The sequence below is a fragment of the Penicillium cataractarum genome, assembly GCF_028827025.1.
Source record: "Penicillium cataractarum strain IBT 29864 chromosome Unknown utg000005l, whole genome shotgun sequence".
Taxonomy (NCBI): Eukaryota; Fungi; Ascomycota; class Eurotiomycetes; order Eurotiales; family Aspergillaceae; genus Penicillium; species Penicillium cataractarum.
The window spans coordinates 5,199,401-5,224,171 of record NW_026622741.1 but is presented as its reverse complement, the minus strand read 5'-3'; the positions used below and the strand labels follow the sequence as shown (position 1 = coordinate 5,224,171).

At 46.1% G+C, this 24,771-nt stretch overlaps 5 protein-coding genes across 5 annotated transcripts; 1 reads left to right on the top strand and 4 right to left on the bottom strand.

Annotated features, from left to right (window-relative positions):
* Positions 1 to 533: 533 nt before the first annotated feature.
* N7496_007587 (FAD-dependent oxidoreductase) lies at positions 534 to 2,057 on the top strand (the record flags this gene model as incomplete). The annotated part of the gene is made up of 4 exons (XM_056700516.1): positions 534 to 941; positions 1,006 to 1,729; positions 1,789 to 1,867; positions 1,925 to 2,057. 4 exons carry the CDS (start codon positions 534 to 536, stop codon positions 2,055 to 2,057), a joined length of 1,344 nt encoding a protein of 447 aa, XP_056555929.1.
* Positions 2,058 to 2,853: 796 nt separating this feature from the next.
* N7496_007586 (Aldehyde dehydrogenase) lies at positions 2,854 to 4,501 on the bottom strand (the record flags this gene model as incomplete). The annotated part of the gene is made up of 3 exons (XM_056700515.1): positions 2,854 to 3,083; positions 3,147 to 4,348; positions 4,443 to 4,501. 3 exons carry the CDS (start codon positions 4,499 to 4,501, stop codon positions 2,854 to 2,856), a joined length of 1,491 nt encoding a protein of 496 aa, XP_056555928.1.
* A 1,849-nt stretch (positions 4,502 to 6,350) lies between these two features.
* Positions 6,351 to 8,353, bottom strand: N7496_007585 (acyclic terpene utilization AtuA family protein; the record flags this gene model as incomplete). Its single annotated transcript, XM_056700514.1, has 3 exons — positions 6,351 to 7,868; positions 7,926 to 8,263; positions 8,320 to 8,353. The coding sequence occupies 3 exons, from the start codon at positions 8,351 to 8,353 to the stop codon at positions 6,351 to 6,353; spliced, it is 1,890 nt and encodes a 629-aa protein (XP_056555927.1).
* Positions 8,354 to 8,953: 600 nt separating this feature from the next.
* Positions 8,954 to 11,370, bottom strand: N7496_007584 (MRX complex nuclease subunit; the record flags this gene model as incomplete). Its single annotated transcript, XM_056700513.1, has 3 exons — positions 8,954 to 9,438; positions 9,488 to 11,287; positions 11,358 to 11,370. 3 exons carry the CDS (start codon positions 11,368 to 11,370, stop codon positions 8,954 to 8,956), a joined length of 2,298 nt encoding a protein of 765 aa, XP_056555926.1.
* Positions 11,371 to 23,794: 12,424 nt separating this feature from the next.
* N7496_007583 (glutathione S-transferase family protein) lies at positions 23,795 to 24,578 on the bottom strand (the record flags this gene model as incomplete). The annotated part of the gene is made up of 3 exons (XM_056700512.1): positions 23,795 to 24,133; positions 24,197 to 24,300; positions 24,374 to 24,578. The coding sequence occupies 3 exons, from the start codon at positions 24,576 to 24,578 to the stop codon at positions 23,795 to 23,797; spliced, it is 648 nt and encodes a 215-aa protein (XP_056555925.1).
* Positions 24,579 to 24,771: the final 193 nt, after the last annotated feature.

The following is a 24,771-nucleotide window of genomic DNA, read 5'->3' as shown; positions in this document are numbered from 1 at the left end:
CACGAAGCCATCGTACTTTATTTCTGCTACAATGGTCGAGTTCAAAGTACGAGTGTGTATTTCACTATTGAGACTATAGAACTATTATTAATGTTCCTGCAATATAGCAATATTGAAGAATACAATGTTCTCAGCCTCAAAGAAACAACGATCTGGTATGCTCAGACATCTTACATGTTATTAGACCTTCAACTCCATAGAGAACACACTTTTACCTCATTCGTCCACCTTGATTATTACTATCATCCGATACTCTCCTATCTTCCATCCCGTCAATGTCCGATTAACCTTCTCCTCCCTCTTCCTCCGCAATCCGACGATAAGCGGTGCGCGGCCCGTAACCTGGCGATCCGCCCAGTGCACCATCCGACCGATACTCATGACCAGACCAAACAAGATAAATGAAGTCAGACACCACCAGCTAATCGGACAATTTATTACTCTGCAGTACTTCAACCCTGTTCACCTATATATCCCCGAAAACACCCCTTACAAACAACACCCATCTCAAACCAACCCCAGGAATGCCCATCATGACCGGCTGGAAACGTCTAAATGTCGGCGTCATTGGAGGCGGAATCGGTGGCATGTCCGTTGCCATCGCCCTCCGCCGCGCAGGCCACGACGTGACCATCTACGAGAAATCTGATTTCGCCGGTGAAGTAGGCGCATCTGTTTCCTGCGCTGCGAACGGTACCCGCTGGCTGCATGAATGGGGGGTTGACATTGCCAAGGGTGACCCGGTGGTTTTGAAGAAATTGATTAATCGGGACTGGAAGACGGGTGAACCCGTTAGTGTGTATGATTTGGATGATTATGAGAAGCGGTGGGGGTATGTGTACAACATGTTTCATCGGCAGTATATGCATTCTATGTTGAAGGATTCTGCGTTGGGGGAGGAAGGTGAAGGGTCGCCTGCGAAATTGGTGGTTAATCATCGGGTATGTTATATTGCTTCTATACTATTAACTGGGAAGATATGTAAGTGCTAACCTTTGTGTACAGTGCCGTGATATCGATATGAAGACTAGCACGGTCATCTTCGAAAACGGAGTCACCATACACCACGATCTAATCGTCGGAGCTGATGGTATCGGCTCTGCCGTGCGAGGTATCCTGGGTATCAAACCCGAGAAGCGTCCCTCCGAGTCCAGCTGCCTCCATGCCAACGTCGACACCGACGAAGCCGTCCGACTAGGTCTAGTCGACTACTCCCAAGACAGCGCCCTAGAATACTGGGGCGGCCAAGAAGGCAAATGGGATAAGATCGTGCTCTCCCCCTGCAACGGCGGCAAACTCCTCTCCTATTACTGCTTCTTCCCCCGCGAACAAGGCGATTACTCAACCCAAGCCTGGGGCTCGGAGAGTCGACCCGTCGAGGAACTCCTCAAGCCTTACCCTCAACTAGACCGTCAGGTTTTCAAGCACTTGTCTATCGGCAAGGAGATTCAGCCATGGCGGTTGTGGGTGCACGATCCTTATCCGTATATTCACCAGGCGAACGTCTGTCTGTTGGGTGATGCGGGACACCCGATGATGCCTCATCAAAGTCAGGGTGCGTGCATGGCTATCGAGGATGCGGCCGCGCTGGGAATTCTCTTCAATAAGAAGTATTTCAACGGTGACGTTGCACAGTCCCTGGCTGCTTATGAGAAGGTGCGCTTGCCTCGTGCTACGCGAGTGCAGGCTGCGGCTGCCAAGGCGGCGTATAACATTAACGAGAGAATTGGTGAGTATCAGTATCGAGGATCGAGTGAATCAGAGTATACTAATGTGGGAATTTCACAGGATTCTCCGTGAACAAGGATACTCCTACCTACAAGGTTGAGGATCCGAAGAAGGTCCTGACGATTGAAGAGATGAACTCGTATGTCACCTACTTTCCTATCTACTGATTTTGACCTCCATAACTAATGAAATACAGATACGACATGTACCGCGATATCGAAGAGAAACTCGCGACTATCCGCGGAGTCAACTACACGGACAAGTTCGTCTGCGGACTCCCCGTGGGCTTGGAACTGCCAAATGGGATTATTGTCGGAGCAGCAGCATGATCTGAATCAAGATTGACCAGAATCTCTTGTATTTGATTGAGCATGACCAAAATTGTACATACATTATTCATGGAGTATTGAGAATATATCTAAGCCTTGTTTTATTTTACCCACTATTATATCTATCCACGTCCAATTAAGCTCGACGAAGCATTGACGGGCTTCTCCGATCGGAGACTCGCCCAATAACAAGAATTCTGATTACCCGACCGAGAAAATCTAGTCGCCATGCCGATCGGGTATTCCGGACACTCGTATAACTATTCCTTTGTAAATAATCTGTTCTGTCTCTGGCTTGATGGACCCTGGTTGACTCGCGTGTCTCCATCGTCACTCGGTGTATCTTCGCCCGAGCGGATTCAATTCACCCGGACCCGCGATCTCACGACTTCAGCGTACGAATACGCCACGCCTACGTATTTCTCGTCCGAAGCATCCGAGAACCAAGGTTGACACACGGCGAAACCGCCGTGTTCTCGCTCGTGTCGTGATATACCGAAGACTACCCAGTTATCTATGTAATTTTCTTTTTTCCACAGGGACGATGAACAAGGGACCAGAGGCGTGACGCGTTTGCGAGCCCCGCCAAATTTACCCCGCCACCAAGCCACCGTCAGAACTAAAAGATGCACGAAATACAAGGACAATGACAATACAGTATCGAGTGTGGAAACCCCTGGGTTGCAATTTTGGTTATATACATTCAGAAAAAAAGATTGAAAAGAAAAAGAAATAACAGAAAATAGTATTCATATCTTCATCACTTCATTCACTCTCAAGGGGGGTTGTATCCCTTTTAAGCGAACAGAGCGTCACCCAGGCGGTAGTGAACGGTCTTGACCTGAGTGTAGTTCTCCAGAGCGTAAGAGCCGAGCTCACGGCCCAGACCAGAGGTCTTGAAGCCACCGAAGGGAGCCTGGTAGGAGATCATGTTGTAGTTGTTGACCCAGACGGTACCGGCCTTGAGGGCGTTGGAGACACGGATGGCGGTGTTGACGTTCTTGGTGTGGACGGCAGCGGCGAGACCTATAGAAGAAGAGAAAGTTAGTATGTATACTATAGGGTGATGTGTGTTATTGAAGAACATACCGTAGCTGGTGCTGTTGCCAATCTTAATAGCCTCAGCCTCATCCTTGAACTTGGTGACGGCAATAACGGGTCCGAAGATCTCCTCCTGGGCAATCTTCATGTCGGGAGTAACGTCGGTGAAGACGGTAGGCTGGATGAAGTAACCCTCAGTGCCGTGGCGCTCACCGCCGAGAGCAACGGTAGCACCCTCGTTCTTGCCGTGCTCAATGTACTCCATGATACGGTCGAACTGGAGCTGAGAGACCTGAGGACCCTGGAAGGTATCCTGAGCGAAGGGGTTACCGAGCTGGTTCTTGGCGGCACGCTCCTTGAAGCGCTCAACGAACTTGTCGTAGATACCCTCCTGGACCAGCAGGCGAGAACCGGCACAGCAGCACTGGCCGTGGTTGTAGAAGATACCAAAGTTGGACCAAGAGATGGCGTTGTCAATGTCGGCATCGTCGAAGACAATGTTGGGGGACTTGCCACCGAGCTCGAGGGTGACCTTCTTCAGGTTGGACTTGGCAGCAGCCTGGAGGATCATACGGCCAACAAGGGTAGAGCCGGTGAAGGCGACCTTGTCAATGTCCATGTGAGAGGAGATGGCAGCACCGGCGGTGCGACCGAAACCGGAGATGACGTTGATGACACCGGGAGGGAAGCCGGCCTCGACGATGAGCTTGGAAGCGTACAGACCGGAGAGAGGGGTCTGCTCGGCGGTCTTGATGATGACGGTGTTACCGGCAGCAATGGCAGGGCCAATCTTCCAGGCCCACATGAGAATGGGGAAGTTCCAGGGGATGATCTGACCGCAGACACCGACGGGCTCGTGACGGGTGTAGGAGAGAGTCTCGGTGTTGGTGTCGATAGTCTGACCGGTGATCTTGTCGGCCCAGCCACCGTAGTAGCGCAGGCAGCCGGCGGCATTGGTAACGTCACCCTTGGCCATGGTGATGGCCTTGCCATTGTCGAGGGACTCGATGGAGGCGAGGATCTCGATATCACGCTCGAACAGATCGGCCAGCTTGGTGAGCATACGGCCACGGTTGGAGGGGGTCACGTTGTGCCATTCACCCTCGAAGGCGGTGCGAGCGGCCTTGACGGCGATGTCGACATCCTGCTCGGTGGCCTCGTAGACGGAGGTGATGACCTTTTCGTCGGAGGGGTTGATGGTCTCGAAGGTCTTGCCCTCGACACTCTTGACGAACTCGTTGTTGATGAACCTAGAAAGAGAGGAGGTTAGTTAAGAAGCTTTGTATTGACTCGGAGAGATTGATAGCTAAGAAGCCACGTAGAAAAGAGGAATAAATAACGTACAGGCCGAGAGGCTGCTCGTAGGTGACGTTGGGAGTCTTGATGGTAGTGGAGAGGGCCATGGTTGCGAGTGTTTGGGGAAAAAACAAGAAAAGGGTATCACAAAACGAAGTATAGAAAGGGGAAAGGGGAAAAGCACCGGGAGATGAGGGGGCGAGGGGTTTATATACTGGGAACCTCCCGGAAACTTGTTCGTTTACGAGAAAATGTTTGGTTGCGATGCTCTTCAATTGCGGGGTTTCCTTAATTGCTCCCGAGGGGGGAGTTTGGTAACGGTACAACAGTAATGATGTATTTACCCCACTTTTGGAGTAGATGAGTTTAGGTAATTACCGTACACTCGTGTAATTACCTCGTATGCGTGCGGGTCCGCACTGCAAGAAGTGGCGGATCCGCGTATCGTGCAGGTCTGGGCTGTTTAGCTCGTTGCTAACACAGTACTTAGTAATAATAAAATAATAAGTTAACTAACTTAACTAACAAGCTAACTGCTTGCTGCTCCTGCTCCCCTCCTCTTGGCGGTTCGGCCCTTGTTTCGCTTTGAGTTGGACCGAGGGATGACATCCTTAGAATTATGCACCCGCTTTTAACGGAGTTACAACAAAGCTACACCTATACAGACTATACACCACCAGCAGTCAGCTTATCCTGCACCATTTTATCGATTATCAAGCAGAGTAATCTAGCCTGTTACTTTCCGCGGCTTCATTTCCTCGTTTCATTCAAGGCGGTGCCGAGGATCTCTGGGGAACCGACCAATGTCAGCCTTTGCCCCTCTCCTGCAGGCGCAAGTTTTGCTGCATCAGGGTAAACCTTACCAGTCCTGATGAACCTAGTCTAAGCAGTAGTCCTAATAATAATGAAGACCACCGAAACGCGACGAAACTCGGCCCAAGGGGCGGGACTAGGCATGGCGGGGCAAATTGTGGATCTCGTCGGTGCATCACCCTCGAGGTTAACTCGCCGAAACGGACGAATGTCTCCCCGGTTACCTGCGGAGGGGAACGGTTGCTATGGAAGGAGCTGCGGAGAGAACGGAGAGAATAATGAGGAAGTTTCGGAGTTGATAGAGCTCCTAGAATGTAGACTTGTATTCTATCTACAGAAATTATTGACTTCAAACTCGGAGCACTTTAAGATGTAGAACAAAATAGTAGTACCATCAAGGTTAAAGTAGACGAAATTGGCGGAGCTACAAAGCACCCTAATGGTTTCATCATTCCCTATCCAGTATCCTTCCTGAAGTAGTAAAAGATGCCCCTCACGCTATCTAGCCGCTCAAAATAAGCTACTACCCTCTCTGACGGAGTTCTATTTTAGTTCTTTAGTAGTAGCCAACGATACTCATTTTTAACCTTGTTAGCCATTCTTAGTGGAATATCATCGTAACTCTTCTTGAATCCAAGCACGTATGAATTATTTCTCCAACAAATGGAGCTCGTTGGGATTTCTACGAGACTCGAGACCCACGCCGTTGGAACAAATCGGCCGAGTAAAATCACCTGACCCACTCTGTTTAATGGCCTATTGGGGTAGTCTGCGAGCAGCTTATTCGATTACAGTATCAAATGTTCAAAAATGCCCGGCTGCGCTGAAAGTTTAATCATCTGACAATGATCACTCATCTTTCCGATCGTGCTTAGCTGAGATGAACAGCCTACCTAGTGTATGTACTACACGATGCGAGTCAACGCGGAAGCGGAAGACCCAATCCGCCCTAAAGAACCCAGCCTCGGAAAGACCAAAGCCTAAAACAGTAAAGGAATAAGAGCAATAACCAACGAATCCGAAATCTCCGAGAGGGATGAGTCGCTTGGCAATTCGAAGATCTGCTCAATTAACAATGGCCCGTAACGTTACTCCGCAGATTCTACAGTACTTATACGATGTATAATATCCACATCTCCCATACTAAAGCTTCCCCCGATTCAAGAACCGCACGGGAAGATCGACATGTCGGCTCCGCAAGTATTCCGCCACGTTCTTCCCCAAAAAGTCTACCGTCGTGGTAACCCCAACTCCGCGATCTAGGTGGTTCTTAAACAAGAAATGCACAGCCTGAAGACCCGGTAGCTCGAATCGATCAATCTCCATGCCAGGATGGCTACCTCCCAAGAGCTGACGGGCTGTATCAACCGAGAGTAATGATCTCAGCCATAGATACTCGTCGCGGTGTCGAACCCAGAAGCCACAGTTCGCATCCGATCCTTTGTCACCGGAGCGGGCGTGCACAATCCATCCGAGGGGACCTCGGACGGTGGGGCCAAAGTCATTCTTGATGTTCACCGGATTGTCATTACTAGTGACTGCCTGCGATGGTTGTTGAGCCGGATACGTCTTGGTCACTGGTGGAGGGGCGATATCAAGGACTTGCGTCTTGGCCGTAGGCTTCCAGGGCAAATGGACCCGATGCTGAACGGCACTCTGAGGCAACAACGTCACATAATACTCGAAGATAGCCCGCGGGAATCCCTGACGTAGATCCAAGTGGAAAGTAGCTCCGGGGTAGCCCTGCATAATATTATCGGTAATAGGCTTTAAGAACCGCGTAGGTGCAAGGTCCTCTGCCCGCTTTGCTTGCACTACGATCCGGAAGGGCGCAGTAGCACGGTTTTGGTCAGGTGCATCTGATAATGAAGAGCCCAGCAGGTCAAACTTCAAGGAAGTGTAACGATCAGAGAATGGAGCAAGAAGGTGACGGATCTGTACTTCCAACATGCGTGCCTTTGCCTCGATATCCAATCCGGTCAAGAACCACCATGCTTCGGCCTGGAATCCACCACGGGCTGTGATGCCTACCTTGGTGGTTGGAGGCGGAGCCCCAGAGCGAACGCCATGCACGGCGACTCGATTGATACCCCTCTGTTCGAAATGGATACCATCCAGGACAGCAGTGACATCGGAGTTGTAGTACCAAGGTCCTTGGATCTCGTACAGTAACTGTGAGGTGCACGTATCAACCGTGACAGCACCACCAGTAGAATGCGCTTGTTTGGTAATGACAACATCACCCTCGGCAGAGATCTCAGCGATGGGATAGCCAATATTAGCCCAGCCATCACCGCCATGCTCCAGTTCTTTGAAACCGGTAAAGTTGCCACCGCAGACATAGTTACTGCACTCGATCAAATGGCCAGCAACGAATGCATTGGCCAATTTATCCAGTTCATGACGCTGCCAGCCGTGATACCAATAGGCGGCACCAATTACGGGGGAGGCATCTGAAACTCGACCGCAAAGGACGATGTCTGCACCCTCGGCCAAGGCTGCTGCAATTCCCAGCCCGCCTAGATAACACTGGGCATAGATGGGTTCAAAGGACCAGTCGGCTAATTTCTCGCCCGTGTAAATATTGCGGAATTCAGACTTTCCGCCGGTAAGAGACTGTTGAATGGCCGGTAGTACTTCATCACCAGAAACCCAGGCAACCTATAACCACAAAAGCATCAGTATCCAGATATCCAGAAAGCGTGATTGAAAACTAACCTTCAAATCCAACCCCTTTGCCTGTACCATTTTCATAACAACCTCATACAACCCCTTCGTATCCGTGACACCAGCATTGACAGTCAATTTAATCCCATACTTGGCCAAATCCTCCAACGCCGGTTCTAACGCCTCCAAAAACGAAAGGTCATAAGCCGGCGGTGCCCCGGCAGCAGCGCCATCAGCGATAGTTCCCTGGTCCACACGCCGACCAGCAGCGGTAGCCATATTGAACTCGCTCATGAAATCCGCGATAATCACATCGACGGGGTCCGTCGGGTAATGCCGTGCAAATTCAGCAATAGCATGGCGACGGTCTGAAGCAGAGCCCGATGCACCTGGATTATACTCTCAGCGATCGATGATGGTTTGAATTGTGAGTAAATTGACGTACCTGCAATGCGAATAGGTCGACCGGTGAATGCCATTATGGTTTGAATGTGATTAGCCTGGGGATAGGCGTTGGAATGGCCGAAGTAACATTTTAGGTGTGGTGAATGCGGCGTGTGGGGAGATTTCTGGGGAAGGGGGAGGCCGAGGCAGCTCGGCTCGAATGAATTGCGGGGTTACACAACGGGATCACCATCTGATATGAACAGCGGTACAAAGAGAAGAACAGCTGCTTACACAGAAAGTTACACTTTAAGCGTTTCAAATTGCGCAAGGAGCAAGTCAGTAAAATTATCGGCATTGGTTGTTGCTGGCATTGGCTTCCTTGTTGTATTATGTTCGTCCCACGGTTATCCGCGGCGACAGCTTCAATTGAATTATTTATTAACAGCGATAGCACTAAGCCTTGTAATCAAGAGCCGGGTAGATTCTCTAAATGTGCAACAAAAGTCTACTAAATCGGCCAGCGTTTGTTCTAGTGCCGAGAGTGCGAATCTCTTAGGAATAATGATATGGATTCGTTAAGCACACATGGAATAATTGTGCCTTTTGCTCTGCAAATTCGAGAACCAAGAAAATAGTGCGCTCCATGAACACCTTGAATGCAATTCAAAGAAGACCTCGCCCTTGAACGAAAATCACCGCCGCCGGCGTGAGGTAGAAGTACTCATTGGTTCAAAGGCATCGTCGTCATCATCGTCGTCGTCAATGCCATCGCTAATGACACTGACGTTACGAGTTGTGCGAGAGGCCCGTGTTGAACGCGCCGAGCTAGCTTGGGAGGCAGTGAAATCAAGGGTCGTCTGAGTTGGTTTGACACCTCGAGTAGTGCCTCGGCGTGAAGCAGTACCGCCAACAGTAGCCGATGACGGGGCTGGCGAAGCGGCCGCACGACTGCCACGACCTCGAGTTGACGTCGTGGTCGTGGATTTGCGTCCTCTTGAAGCAGTTGCGGCACGAGGTTGCTTCACGAACAAGGCCTGCGAGTCATCATCGTCTTCAGATATGATATTGGCGTTCACCTCGTCATCGTCATTGTCATCCAGCATGATGACATCCTCCGATTCATCTTCCGAGATGGCTTTCTTTTTGCGTCCCTTAGTTGAAGTAGTAGTCTTCGTTGCTGTGGCCCGAGAAGTAGCAGCAGCTCCGCGACCCCCCCCTCCCTCGACCCCGGCCTCGAGCAGAGACTGTGGTAGTAGTGGTGGTGACCCTGCGTGCAGGTGCTGAGCCATCTTCCCCAGCCTCTTCTTCCGCAGGGTCTCCACCCTCGTTATCGGAATGAATAAGAGCACCGGGTTGATCCTCCCATTCACCATCAAACTCGGTATCCCAACCGTCTGGCTTTGGCTTGAATCGTTTCTTGCCCCGAGTGCGTTTCTTCACTCCCTTGTTAAACATGTCTTCCATCTGGGTGCGGTATTTCTCCATGGCGTTGACAAGAGAGCTATGGGCTCGTTCTTCGTCATCCACATCATCTTCATCTCGGTCCAGGCTCATCAGGTGCTTAACTTGACCCTCGAGGGAGTCGTTGACAAACATTTCCATTGCATGCTTATCGTCTTTGTCAATGAATTGAGCCACGGCATCGCCGAAGGAGTTCTGTGGAAGGATGCTCAAAGATTGCGATGCGAGGTATTCCCGGACTAGCTGCTCAACCTTAACAGTATCCAACGCAGCTAGGCGCGAAGCTGCAGCTTCATCAACTGCGGTATCAGTCTTTCGAGAAGAAGCGCTCTTCTTCTTTCGATGGAATTGCACAACGTCATTAACGTTTGCGACCTTGCCCACAAATCGATTTGAAAATCGCTGCGGATTCTCACACTCAAAAGTTCCACCCTCGGGTGTAGATATCTCGACACGAAGCCGTACCAAGGGTAGAGGCGGTTCGCGAGGCTCTTCGTCGTCATCTTCATCTTCTTCGTTCTGGACACCTTGGGTTTCACGCCATTCCGCATTGGCCTCTTCAATCAATTCCTCAACGATTGACATCAGAAATCGGGTCACTTCTGTCCGATTGCCCTCCTTCCGAGCAAATTTTTGTGCGCCCTTCTCTTCCGACAAAACAATTTCTCGCATGACGAAAGGACGGACTGATTTCAATCGAATAGGCTCACACTTGAATTCGCGGCCAGTGATACTCACTATAGCCACTTGTTTTGTCACAGCCTCACCGGGGACCAGCGAGGTCGCAACTGAAGAACCGGGCTGCATGACGTGAAACTTGGTCTCTGGATTGAGCTTTGGGTTGATCAAACACTCGTGTTCGTGACCCCAGACGACCAAGTCCATGAACTCGGGTAGAAAATTTTCTGGCAAATAGCCAGTCTCGGTGTATGCGTGGTGGTTCTGATGCACGGACATCAAATTAAACCAGTCGCTCTTTTGCACAGACGGCTGGAAGAATTTGACTTTGCCGTCCCGAAAAGTGCGGAACAAGCGCTCATCACGTACATTGCTCATGCCGTAGAGAGCTAATTTGGTGCGGCCTTTTTGCAGTAAGACAGGTTTAATTTCGATATTGTCTGACTCGGGAGTTCGCCCGTAGTAGTTGAGTAAGCCCGAGACCTGCAAAAGATCCAACGCAGCTAGGTGACCTTCACCCGAGGGGTCATCGTGGTTTCCATGAATGGAAAAGATTGGGATGGCAATATTCATGTCAAGGTCCTCATAGTTGACATGATTGAATGCACCTTGAAAGGTCTCGCTGGCATCGCTGAGCATCTCCAACTCGCAGGGTTTGTCGCCGAAACAGTTCATCCGGATCGAGCGCATCACCTGGTACATGGATTTGCGAGACGGCTTGTTCTCATGAAAGAGGTCGCCGGCGAGCAAGACCATATCGACATCGCGTTCCCTGGCCAGACACATGACCTCGTGGAAGCTCTTCCAGCTGTCATCTCCACGAATAGGATCCCGCTCGTTGTACCCAACATGGTTGTCAGTTGAGACCAGGATGCGAATGGTTTCCGCTATGGAGAATGGTCAGCTCTTTGAACATGGAGATTGGAGAAACGACGACTCGGGTGCAGGGTCACTCACGACTGGTCGACATGATGCCTGATCGACTCAGGGGGTGACTCATCCACCTCAGATTGTTGAAAGGACCAGAACCCAGCAAAATTGAATGAGTTTTCTCCTCCAGTGACTTCAAAAGTAAGAGAAGTGACCAGCGTCTAGCATCATCTCCACACCGAATGGAAGCTGTTGGCTGGTGCCACGCGTGACACTTCGCGTTATCACGTGATTCGAAACGCGTGAACGGCAGGGTAATGATGGCTGAAAATGGAAGGCGGTGTACTCCTGATGTCTCGGGTTCCATCGGCCAGACTCACCTTATGTCATCACCACTGTCCCCGAGGGAATTGTTACAGACACCACACGTTTTACTAGCCGCACCACAAATTATGTAATACTCCCATCACATAATCAATTTTGCCAAGGATCGTTACCATACATTACCACAGCAACTGCATTACTTACTACTCCAGCAACTACATTCTATCAACTATTACTATAAGAGCTTCTCTTTCTTCTTGTTATCTAGTTCTTCATCTAATTCTTCATCTAATCATGGAGCCACCAATTGAACAAGTCTTTGAGACTAGAGAGCAACTGCTTACTTCTATACAGCAGCATACATTATCTCATGGTTATGCTATCACTACTATTCGTTCTAATAGAGATAGTGTCGGACTCTAGGCGGTGACCATAAAGTCGTGGTTATACACATAAGACGATAGTGTGCATAAGGATTGGTAAATACTCAATATAGTGTCTGAATACACGGTTATGAGTCTATCGGTCGTGCGTACTTCTATAAAGGAGAAATACCACGATTGTGGAAGAGTACCACCGATCTAGAAGAGAGATCAAAAGGAATGATAAACTTGATTCGATTTAACTAGGTAACATAGCAGTATTTATATCACAAGAAACATAGCAAAAGATCACATGATAAATCAACAGAATCAGAGTGTTGAGAGTCTCTTGCTTAGGTAGGCAATCATATGCGAGATCGTTGAGGATCAATCTGTTAGATCTTTATAGAAGAAGATCTATATGTAGAGAGGGGTTATATAAGTGGGTCCTTCGTCATGTGACCCCACAACATCCACATGTTGACACACCCCCTTAGTTCTCGATGTGTGATAAGAATGAGAGCAAAGTGAGAACTGAATGAGAGAAAAGAGAATGACTAGCTAGGAGGTGGTATCTCCATGCCTAGTTGTTTGATGAATTCGATATGCTTCCGCCTAGGTAGGCACTTAGTAAGACCGTCTGCGGGCATGTCGGTGGTCTTTACCCATTGGACAGATAGGCGCTTTGCCTGTACCTCTTGACGAATCCATAGGCGGTTGATATCCACGTGACGAAGTTTGGTCTGAAATACTGATTTCTCGCGATTCAATAGGTTAACGGTTTGCTTGTTATCGCAATTCAACACTTCTTGCTGTTGAGTGTTGAATTCGATGAATTCGAATAGCCGTTTAACCCAGTATAGCTGCTTAGCTGCGTGTGAGATAGCTAGCAATTCAGCTTCTGTGGTAGATGTGGTTATCGTCTTCTGCCTGCGAGATTTCCACTCGATTGGACCACCAAATAATGAGAAGATGAAACCTTCTGATGACTTCCTATCAAGATGATCGGCAAAGCTTGCATCAGACGAAGCAGTGAAGATCTGGCAATCTGATTGGCTGCCACCAAAGCAGATAGCTAGGTCTTTCGTCCCGTATAGGTAGGAAATCAGGTGGTCAACAGCAGCTAGGTGCTTCTCATCGTAGCGTGTGAGAGATTTAGCTAGTAGCTGATTGGCGAAAGCGGTGTCTGGTCTGGTCCATACAGCAGGGAAAAGGGTTGAACCACACTTCTGTTGGTATAGTTTAACGGTTGATTGGTCGATTTGACCAGAAACGATAGGGTCAAGACGTTGATTGCTAACTAGTGGTGTATTAGGCGGTTTCCTGCCTAGGAGGTTGAATTTAGCAGCGATCTTTTCAATGTAGGCTGATTGGTTTAGCCAGGTCTTTCGTCGCTGTCGGTCGCGTATAATTCGAATACCGATGAATTGGGTAAGTTTACCACAGTCCTTCATCTCAAAGCGTTGTGAGAGAAGCTACTTTATCTGTTGAGCGTGCAAGCTCTCATTTCGGTGGTAGGCGGCCAGGAAATCGTCAACAAACACCATAATAACCATGCGATTATCAGTGTAAAGCGCAGGGTCTTCAGGACAGCTTTTGAAGCCTAGTGAGAGAAGCATTTCTTTCACGTCGTCTTCCCATCTCTTACCAGCGATTCGAAGACCATATACTGCCTTATGTAGGCGTAGGACCATTGACTTTCGTCCTAGTCCTGGTGGGTATCGGCAGTACACTTCCTCTTTAAGATCACTGTTTAGGAAAGCGTTGACGGCATCCATCTGAAAGGTCTCTAGGTCAAAATGCGTGATGATTGCTATAAGCGTGCGAAAGGTCCTAGCAGTAAGCGTACAAGTACGTGGGTCTTCTAGTTCGTCTGGTGTCTGTGTATCTCCGCGTACGCATAGACGCGCTTTGAAGCGTGTGAGGTATCCTGATTCGTCAGATTTATAGGCAAAGACCCATCTCATTGGTATGAGCTGGTGGCGTGGGCAATCCGATTGGTTTAGACCTTTGCAATTCGATTGGTGTGTAAAGCTGATGAGGTCTTTGTTGATAGGTTCGAATGCATGCATGTCCAGAAGCTTATTGAATTCGATTCGCATAGCTTGTCGGAATTGGCTTTCGAAAGGATGACTAGCTAATTGGTGGTAGCTAGGTGGTGGCGGAGGAATTGATGAGATCGCAATCTTTGGTTGTTGATGTTGATTGGATGAGAAAGCTTGGATATAGGTTGTGAGGGATACGTGAGGGCGTTTTCTCTCACTTTCGTTATCGGTGTCAGAGTCAGAACGTGGGCGTTTAGTTGGTATATGAAGAGGTTCATATCTAGAAGGGTCGAAGTTTGTGTTGTCAATTAAGACGAAAGGGACTATATCCTCTGGTTCTGATTGGCTAGAACTCATCGATTCGTCTGATTTTGGGTCGAGCGGTGGTGTGATTGGTTGATCTCCGAGGATTTCGTCTGTTAGGATCTCGTCTGTTGGTATAGGTGTGGTATGATCGATGTTGATAGTAGGACTACTACTACTTCCACCCCCGAGATCTTGCTGCACCGGTTGGTTGAGGTTGAATGGGATATCTATATTTTCGAGGATTTGATTGATCTCCTCCTCGTCAAGGGTATCAATCTGTTGAGATAGATTGGTTTCCTCATAGATTTGGATGCGTTGGTTGGGTAGCGAAGGATTGTAGGATTCTTCCTCGTTGAATTGGACGTCTCGTGCACGAATTACACGTCGTTTGGTAGGTATCCAGATGCGCCAGATGTTATAGGCTTCATAACCTACTAGATAGCCAATAGCAGCACGTGGTGCTAGCTTAGCTAGTCTAGGTAGCTTAGTAATGCGTACATAAGCTTTACATCCAAAGATTCGAATGTGTGAGAGATCTGGCTTTGCCTGTAGCCAATGTGGTACGTTTTCACCGAGGTAGGTAGCAAGCGCTTCGTGTGGGGATTGCCAATCTAGTGTGCGGTGAGGTAGGCGGTTTTGAATATAGACGGCAGTTCTAGCTGCTTCATGCCAGAGATAGCTTGGTAGGTTTGAATCGATAATCATCTGCCTAGCCATCTTTGAAATCAATGCGCCATAACGCTCAGCGTAGCCGTTTTGGTCAGGTTGGTAGGGCGGTGTGGTTTCTAGATAGATACCACGTGATTGTGCTTCTTGATCGAAGAATTTAGATAGAGATCTCTCGTCATCTGAATGGATAGTGAGGACGCGTAGGTTGAATTGGTGTTGTACGAAATCGATCTGGTCGCAGAGAGATTGGGTCGAATCGGTCTTGGTAGATAGATCTTCTGCTAGTTGGTATTTAGTGATAGGGTCCACAGAGTGAGATAGGTAGGTCGTTCTGCCTAAGGATGGTTCGAAGTGTATAAGATCCCAATGCAGAGATTCGAAAGGGCGATTGTACTGCATAGGTCGTCGAGAGATTTGACGATGCGAATTAGCCAGTTTGTATGTCTCGCAGTGGTTGATAGGCGAAGATATATCTTTGATGGTGATGCCTGATGAGTGCTCTGGTAGATGAGATAGGACGTCCTTGCTAACGTGTCCTAGTCGTCTATGCCATAGGTCGATTGTCCCATCTAGGTGCTTCTTGGTGTGTGAAGATAGGGCAACCTTGCTAAATTGCTCAGTGATAGGTGCAACTTGATCGTGTGAGACAGAAGTAAGAGATAAGTGAGAGGTAGATGAAACATAAGCGTGGTTGGCAGTAGGTCGGTTAGTGGTTAAATTGTCCCATCGAATTAGGTAGATGCCTGATTTCGCGTTAAGCTTGCAGATAGGTCTTCCGTCCTTCTCTTCTAGTAGGCAATCCTTGCTATTCAGATAGATGCCTGCGCTAGCAGCTCTCTCTGCAGAGATTAGGTTGATGTGGAATCCAGGACAATAGGCAACTTGTTTCAAAGGGAAAGTGGTTCCATCAAGAGATTCTGATGGTTTGACGGACAGTTCACCATAACCAAGGATAGTGGTTTCGGTGTTTCCAACCATGACAGAGGACACAACGGGCCTATAGTTTGACAGTAGGTCCCTATTATTCGTGACATGAATTGATGCTCCGGTATCATAGCACTAGGTGTCGTTCTTCTTGGTAGGAATCCTGATTGTGCTCATCGCAACACCATCTTCCTCTCGAAAGAGAGTCTCGACCTGTTGTTTTGGTATATAGGTAGAGAAAGCGTCTCTAGCAGTTGAATTGGCCGAATTGGTCGAATTAGTCGAATTGGTCGAATTAGTTGAATTAGCCGGTTGGTAACGTCGAATTGCACGTTGGTAGGCTATCTTGAATCCTCTAGATTCATCGCATCGCTTTTCAAATCGCTCTTGGACCTCTGGGTCAGGTTGCCACCCCCTAGGTCTTGCCTTAGGATTCACATAGCGACACGTCTCAAAATCGTGGTTACCAGAGTTAGGTATACCCCCACAAGGGCACTTCCTTCTTCTGGTTGATTGTGTAGGTCCTTCTTCGTCTGATTCGTCAGGTTGACGTCCTTGGTAGGTCGTATGTGCGATAGGTCGTCTTCTACCACTGCTGGTTATGGTAGGCGGTCGGTATTGATCGACGAATTGATTAACCAGTTCGGTCAGGGTAGGTCTCTTTAGACCCTGTAGGATTGTATTGTACCAGAAGGTGTAGAAGCCCTGGTTACTAGGTTGGATAGTCTCTAGGAAATCGTATACTGGAGAAAGAGGATCTTGGAAGTAGGCAATTGCTGCTTTCTCGCCTTCCGATTGGCTAATTAGCCACTTTTGACCCTATATAGGTAGTTAAGATAATTTAGTTGGTGGAGCTTGTCGTTTTAGCTCATCCCAATCGCGTAGGATTTGACGATTCTTCGATTAGTCGGATAGGGCAAAGGTAGCACGTAGTTTAACTATAGCTTCGTGTGCTGATAGGCTATTGACGATTTGACGTCCTTCTGGTGTGAGAGAGGATCGAATACCTTGCTTGAGAGATTCAATGGATCGTAGGTAGCGAAAGTAGTCTGATCTTGACGATTCGTATTCACTTAGTAGTATCTTATAGATAGCTAATTGGTCAGACGTAAGGTCGATGAGCCTGAGTGGCTGTTCAGGAAGATTAGATGTGTATGTGTTGGTAGGGTTTCTGATCACATCAGATATCTATGGTTTAACTGGTTCCTGAGGCGGGGTAATCGGTGCGGATTGGTCCGGATCGGCATATTTCCACACATTATTAGCTAGTGCGTGGTCTTTGACCGCAGTGATCCATGGAGCCCAGTGTGCGTGAGATTTTAGTGGGTAGTGAAGCCAGGTGGCTTGTTGCGTGGTTGAATCCATCGCTTCTGTGTGGGAAGTAAAGCGATAGTGAGAGTAAAGTAAAGGAAGATTGAATTGAATTGGTTAAGTGGTTAGAGCAGAGGCGTCGGGCTCATAACTGTCGGACTCTAGGCGGTGACTATAAAGTCGTGGTTATACATATAAGACGATAGTGTGCATAAGGATTAGTAAATACTCAATATAGTGTCTGAATACACGGTTATGGGTCTATCGGTCGTGCGCACTTCTATGAAGGAGAAGTACCACGATTGTGGAAGAGTACTACTGATCTAGAAGAGAGATCACAAAGGATGATAAAACTTGATTCAATTTAGTTAGGAAATATAGCAGTATTTATATCTTAGAAACATGGTAAAAGATCACATGATAAATCAACAGAATCAGAGTGTTGAGAGTCTCTTGCTTAGGTAGGCAATCATATGCGATATCGTTGAGGATCAATCTGTTAGATCTTTATAGAAGAAGATCTATATGTAGAGAGGGGTTATATGAGTGGGTCCTTCGTCATGTGACCCCACAACATCCACATGTTGACATTAGGTAACCTCACGAGTAGAGGGCTCTTATACTATTTTAAAAAAGTATATAGGGGCATCAACAGGTAATATCCTTTTTATTTTTGAACGAATTAATATTATATTAGAAGCTTAGCACTATAACCTTTTATCTACTGTCAACATATGGATGTTGTGGGGTCACATGACGAAGGACCCACTCACATAACCCCTCTCTACGTCTAGATCTTCTCTATAAAGATCTATCAGATTGATCCTCAACGATCTTACATTGAATTATATACTCGCACCGAATTACCTACCTAGGCAGGAGACTATCTAACACTCTAATACTCTTTGCTTTCTCATGTGATCTTTTACCATGTTTCTAAGATATAAATACTGCTATGTTTCCTAACTAAATTGAATCAAGTTTTATCATCCTTTGTGATCTCTCTTCTAGATCAGTGGTACTCTTCCACAATCGTGGTACTTCTCCTTCATAGAAGTGCGCACGACCGATAGACTCATAACCGTGTATTCAGACACTATATTGAGTATTTACCAATCCTTATGCACCCTATCGTCTTGTGTGTATAAACCACGACTTTATGGTCACCGCCTAGAGTCCGACATCTACTCTTATAGAAGATCAGATAAAGACGCTTAATTTCTACTTACACTTTCTCTATTCGAATATTACAAAGAGAATATCACGTTATTCGCTTTATCAGATCTATAAATAAGCTTCTATAGCTATAAGAGCTACCCCTAAAGCCCCCTTATCTAACTATACTAATATATTCACAAGGACAATAGGCCTTCTATGTACCCACCGAATCGCTACCTTATTATTAACAAATTAGCCGATTCCACTAAGCGATATCCATTAATTTTGGAGGATAGGCCTTAGTAATAAGTTATCAGAGTATCTGCTAATACTTAATCCTCTTATACCACCGCCACCACCAAGGAAATCAAACCAAGATACATCATACCGAAACACCCAAATAATAGGAAAGATCTCCAAGAAGAAAGCGCCGTCGAAGTGTTCAAATTATGGAGAAATTGGCCATACAATCCGTTCCTACAGGTTATAATAGGCTATATAAATAACATGAAATGAATCACATGAAGAATCAGATGAAGAACTAGATAACAAGAAGAAAGAGAAGCTCTTATAGTAATAGTTGATAGAATGTAGTTACTGGAGTAGTAAGTAATGCAGTTGCTGTGGTAATGTATGGTAACGATCCTTGGCAAAATTGATTATGTGATAGGAGTATTACATAATTTGTGGTGCGGCTAGTAAAACGTGTGGTGTCTGTAACAATTCCCTATCCCCGACCTTAACCAGTTTACTAACTTAGTAACTAACGCAATTCCCGGTTAACCTGCGCACCCGGTTGACCTACGCACCCCAAAACACATAGTAAATGCGATAAATTACCACTATATATCTCAACAACCGTATCTATTGATTATAAGATATTAAAAGGATATAATCTAGATAGTATTTCTAACCTAGTAGAGAAGTACAGGGAAATTGGTTAAAGTATTGATTGAGATACATATATTTATATCCCGTATGTCAAAATTACGCCGTATTTTATGGCGCCATCGAAATAATCATTTCAATTGCTTAGAACCAAAATATGTTATTTTACAGGCTAAGAAAATCATACATCCTAATATTTAAGTAAACATAAAATATTGTTGTTAAGATATGAATTTATAAATTTATCGCATTTACTATGTATTTTGGGGTGCGCAGATCAACCAGGAATTACGTTATGGAGCGAAGCGGAGTACAGTAATACATTGTCAAACTTGAGGCTTGGTTCTATCTGATTAGTCGGTTCCCGTTGGCATCACGTGTAATCACGTGACGGTACATAACATGTGAGTTAACGTAATTCACGGCCGACCGGGTCACCTACCCCCATGAGAATACTTCAAAATCGATTATCTCAACCAACACCTATTAATTCAACTAGATATAGCGATTTTTACATACATTAATCCTGTGGCTAATCTCCCTGCATCCACTACGCCTAGGCGGAGCCCTAGCTGTAGGCCTAATTGGATGACTAGGTAATTCAATCGGTAAATATTCCTTGCACTGGGCTTAACCTAATCAGCGTTTGGAAATACACTTTTCGAATGCTAGGTTTTGGACATCGCGGAGCCAGTCTCCCCAGCGATAGAGCTGCGTGCCCAGATACAATTGCTTGCCACCTAGAGTCAATTGAGCGCGCGGCGCAGGAGTTGCTTGACAGCACTCTGTTTAGAATCTGGCCAAGTCTTCATTTGCGATGGTCTCAATTTTTCTTTTGGTTCCTGGCACATGCGAAGCGGAGAATTCTGGGTCCATTGAGCCTCTGGGATCGTATTTCATGCCTTGAAGTAGATTTCCAGTCACATGATAGAGACGCCCTTCGCCCGAGCTTCTCTGGGCGGTGGGGTTGGTTTCGATATAAATGGCTTCATGATTTGGCACACTAGCATATTCGGCGGTATAGACATTGAAGACATGATCAGGTTCTGAACCAATCCAGATGCTAGCAAATAGATTTGTAAAGTGAGGGAGAAATGAAACTAGCTGCAGAATCTCTTCTGTTGGGTAACTTTTCCTCCTTTTATATGCTCTGTACCGAGCTTCAGGACCTTCCTTTTACCTTTGCTTCCCGCGATATTGTACAGCTGGAAAGCGTATCGCCATCTCTGGAGACTATTTGAAGTCTCCAAGGATGATGGATTTCAATGCATTGGATGACATTTGTTGCCGGATAAGCGCCAAACCCTCAAACCCGACCTTACCTGCTCACTCCCGTTTTGCTTTTCTGAAGCTCTTTTCCGTTTTTAAGTTAGCGCTTATGATCTAGTTACCTAGGAAGTAACGGAAAAAGCTGGTTCCTACAAGGGAAAACTTCTACTTAACCCCTCTGCGGGATGTTTGAAACGCAAATTTTCATACGACGGTTATTAATCTGAACCTAGGAGATCGGCGAGATTGGCCCAAAAAGATAAAATTCGGCAATGACGGTTACCCTTCCCCGCGTAAACTATGAATTTAAGAGATAGCAAAATACATTATTAGAGCTATTTCGGTAATTTATCTGGCTAATAATCGGTAAGGCCTTGGAAAGTTATCCTTAGGTATAGTTGAATGATAAGACGTAGAAAAAGAGAGATAAAATGTATGACTGTTTGAAGTCGCACGACGCGAAAGACTAGCTATGAGATAGGCCCTACTGATTATCCCAAGACTTTGAAATTGTTATAGTTAATTACATTAATACGTGTGTATTATTCTTAGCTTCTAGGTTAAGGACAACCCTATTAGATATATAAGGTTGAAGGATAGCGTTTCCTCAACGCCTTGAATGTTAGTATAGGAGTAATAGTGCTGAATTTTGCTTACGTTGTTCCCTGGTCTTTGACAGAGTCATGTTGACCTATAGGTTATATAACTTGTATACTTTTCGTATAGCTCTTCTGGTGTGCTTTCCTTTCCTAATTAACGGCGCCTTTGACATGTTCTATATATAATAACTTATTTTTCGTGACCTAGGTTGTTACTGTTCGGAATGTCTAGCCTTAGCAACATTCTAATATAGTGTCGGACTTTAGGCGGTGGCCATAAAGTCGTGGATCTTGACGGTGCATACTAGTGAAAGCACCACAATCGCGTTACTCAAGAGATTATGAGTCTAAAGGTCGTGCGTTCTAGTAGAAGAACCACGATTGCGGAAGAGAAACACCGATCAAAAGAGACGATCAAAAGGGATGTCAAACTTGATTCAATTTAGCTAGGAAACATGGCAGTATTTATATCTTAGAAACATGGTAAAAGATCATATGAGAAAAGATAGAGTATTGGAGTGTTAGATAGTCTCCTGCCTAGGTAGGCAATTCAATGCGAGATCGTTGAAGATCAATCTTAATAGATCTAGAAGTAATGAGGGGTAGTGGGTCTTCCGTCACATGACCCTACAACATCTATATGTTGACATATTTCTAATATATCAGCACAGTATAGGAAGATTGCTTGAAATGTTGGCAGAGATATACGTGTTTAAATCTCAATTGTCAAAACTACGCGGTATTTTATGGGAAGGCATTCAAATAATAATATTAAAGGTCTCAAAACTGTATATGTTCTTCCTATGCGTAGAGAAATGCACATACTAAAATTCTGACAGCATCAATCTCTGGTGGTTGAAATATAGAGAAATCTATATTCACCATTTAGTGTGGTGTTTTGCGGTGTTCGAGACGACCAGGTGTCCGAAACGGCTGGGAACTACGTTATTTGTAATACAAGGCTTTACTAAGCTGCTTTCCACTAAAAAGACTAATTTTATCTATGCATTTCCGAAGTATTTCCCTAAACGATATGATGGCTAGGGCCACGAGGATTATATAAGCAGGGTTAGAAGGCTAGTTATGAGATTATCGTAGCTTATGGCAAACTAGCCTTTAAAGAGTCCGCGAATTTAACAGTCCAGGTCGATATATTTCTAAGAATGGAAAATAGTTTAAATGTATATCACTAAAATCTAGCAAGCAGTAAGCTAGAGTGCTCAAAACTCATTTCTTACTGCCTACGCGGTTATCGGCACTACCGGAGTGACGATTCTGGCGACTCCCAGGTTCCCGAAAATGTCGCCTAATCATTCCAGCCACACTCTTCGTTTACCTATCTAGTTCTGACTACCTTTATCTTACACAAGCTATAGCTTTTGCTTTTACTTTCTATTAATCTCTCCTAAATTATTTTTCTATTTTATATAATCCGTTTTCTTGTATAATTTCGGTGTATTAACTTGATTATACACTAATATTACGATTAGTTACCTTTTCTGTACTGTTCGATTTACCGGCATACCGAGGGTGGTTTAATTCGCTATAGCCATTTTACATATATAAGTGGTTAATATATCTAGCCTCCACACAAAGGGCAGCTTAATGCTCTAAATACTGGCCTTACATATCTTTTTAAGCCTGTCGTGTGGGCGAAATTAAAGGAAATCGACCGTTATTTTGAAATTGACTTGGATTATCTAGCGGCGTTTTCCACCCGTTAGCTGATCCGACCTCGATAGTGATTTTAGTTTTGAGACCCCGGAGTCTGAACCTAAAGTAGCATTACAATATTAGATTTATTTATGTATTATTTATCCTTTTCCCTTTTTGAAAATTAAGCTATTATTCATGAATATTCGTGTGCAATTAATATAACCGGGCGGATTGCCAATACGTGAGTGATCTAGTAGCTATGGTGGGCGTTGGTGAGTAATTAATTAAGAGTAATTAATTGAGAGTGATTTAATTGAGAGTATCTAGCCATAGATATCATGCAAAAGTACTCACCCTGAAGGATCGGGAATAATACTCCACCCTTAAAGCGAAATCAGGTTACAAGAAGTCATTACCAGGCTAAGTTCATTACCAGGCTAAGTCTCTAGCATCCTACCACCAAACACAATATAGAGAAGGGCAGTCGTACTATATCTATATGACGGGAATCATTATTAGATAGATAGCTCTTTCCAGGTAATAGGATTTATTGAAAAAGCACGACGTACAATAAAGGATGGATACCTAAAGGTTGTAGACGACGGGATTAGCGGAGGTTACATATCTTGGCGTAGGCCATTCTACTTCTGTAATACGGTGATTATGGGGATATCTCCTCGCCTCAGAAGTTCGTCCTTTAGTTGACTGATCTGCTCAATGTAACATAGTGGCCATCCACTTATTTACGTAGGTAGACTGTCAAACCACTTTTTAACAATGCTTTAACGATTATTACGTGGGATTTATTAAATAACCGCTAAAATGAAGCCGTACAATAACTTCATCCCTTGCTATCACCCGAGAAGCCTATATAAAATGAGGGATTGGCGCTTTTCTACCAGTCGCATTTCATAAAATAAACTTTCACTCAATCGTTGGCTTTTTGCCTAAAACTAGAAAATACCGGTCATGGAAGCATTTGCTGTAATGCACTGCGCCTCCGCTGGGATAATTCAAGCGGTGATCTTCTTCCATGACTCCCTCGCCTTCAAGCTGTCCCACCACTTTTTGAAAGCAGGATACTTGGCATAGACCTCCGCAGCACCAAATTGCTCGACAAAGGCCCCATAAGGCAGGTGGTAGAGATCTGCAAGTGTCACCTTATCGCCAGCCAGGTAGGGCTGCTTGGAGAGGACGCGCTCATAACCTTCCAAGACAGCATTTAGTTGACCCAAGAGAGCCTGAACTCGGGCTTCATCGGTGGCGCCGAGACCCTTTCGGGGCTTGAAAACCTTCTCGAATGCAATCTGCGAGACGATGGGGTCGAAATAGGCTTGCTCGATGGAGACAGCCTTGTTGTGGTTGTGCAGTCAGTATACATTGCAATGGTTTGCGGGCACTACTGGGCTTTATACCTGCTGGAAGAGAGCGAATGCCTTCAAATCAGTCTCGGCGGGGTACAGATCGGTTCCCTGAGAACGGTACTTGGTAGCGATGTATTGGGCAATGGCTCTGCTCTCTGTGTGTGGATTAGCATGTTGATCATGTGGATACTGTGCGTCAGGCATCCGAAGGCTAGGCATGGCGCTTACCAAAAACCTGCACACCAGTCTCGGTATCCTGGAGAACCGGGACCTTGCCAAATGGATGCAGCTCGTTAAGGTATGCCTCGGACTTTTGTTCGCCCTTGCTCAGATCAACAGGAATGAACTCGGCCTCCAAACCCTTCTCCAGAAGAACGGTGCGCACCCTATTGGTGCAAGTGGAGAGGGGGAATCCGTGCAGCTTGAGAACCATTTGATTATTCAGAGGTTGTTGTTAGACTGATGGATTGAGGAGCTTGCGGGATATTCAAGACCTTAAATAATCCCGGGGCAGGTAATGCATATGTCATAAATGGTACTAAGCATAAATACCGCCATCGTCTTCGTGATTCGTCAATTGATTTCATCATCGGCACGGAATGCTTCCGCGTCATGACAAACCCCTC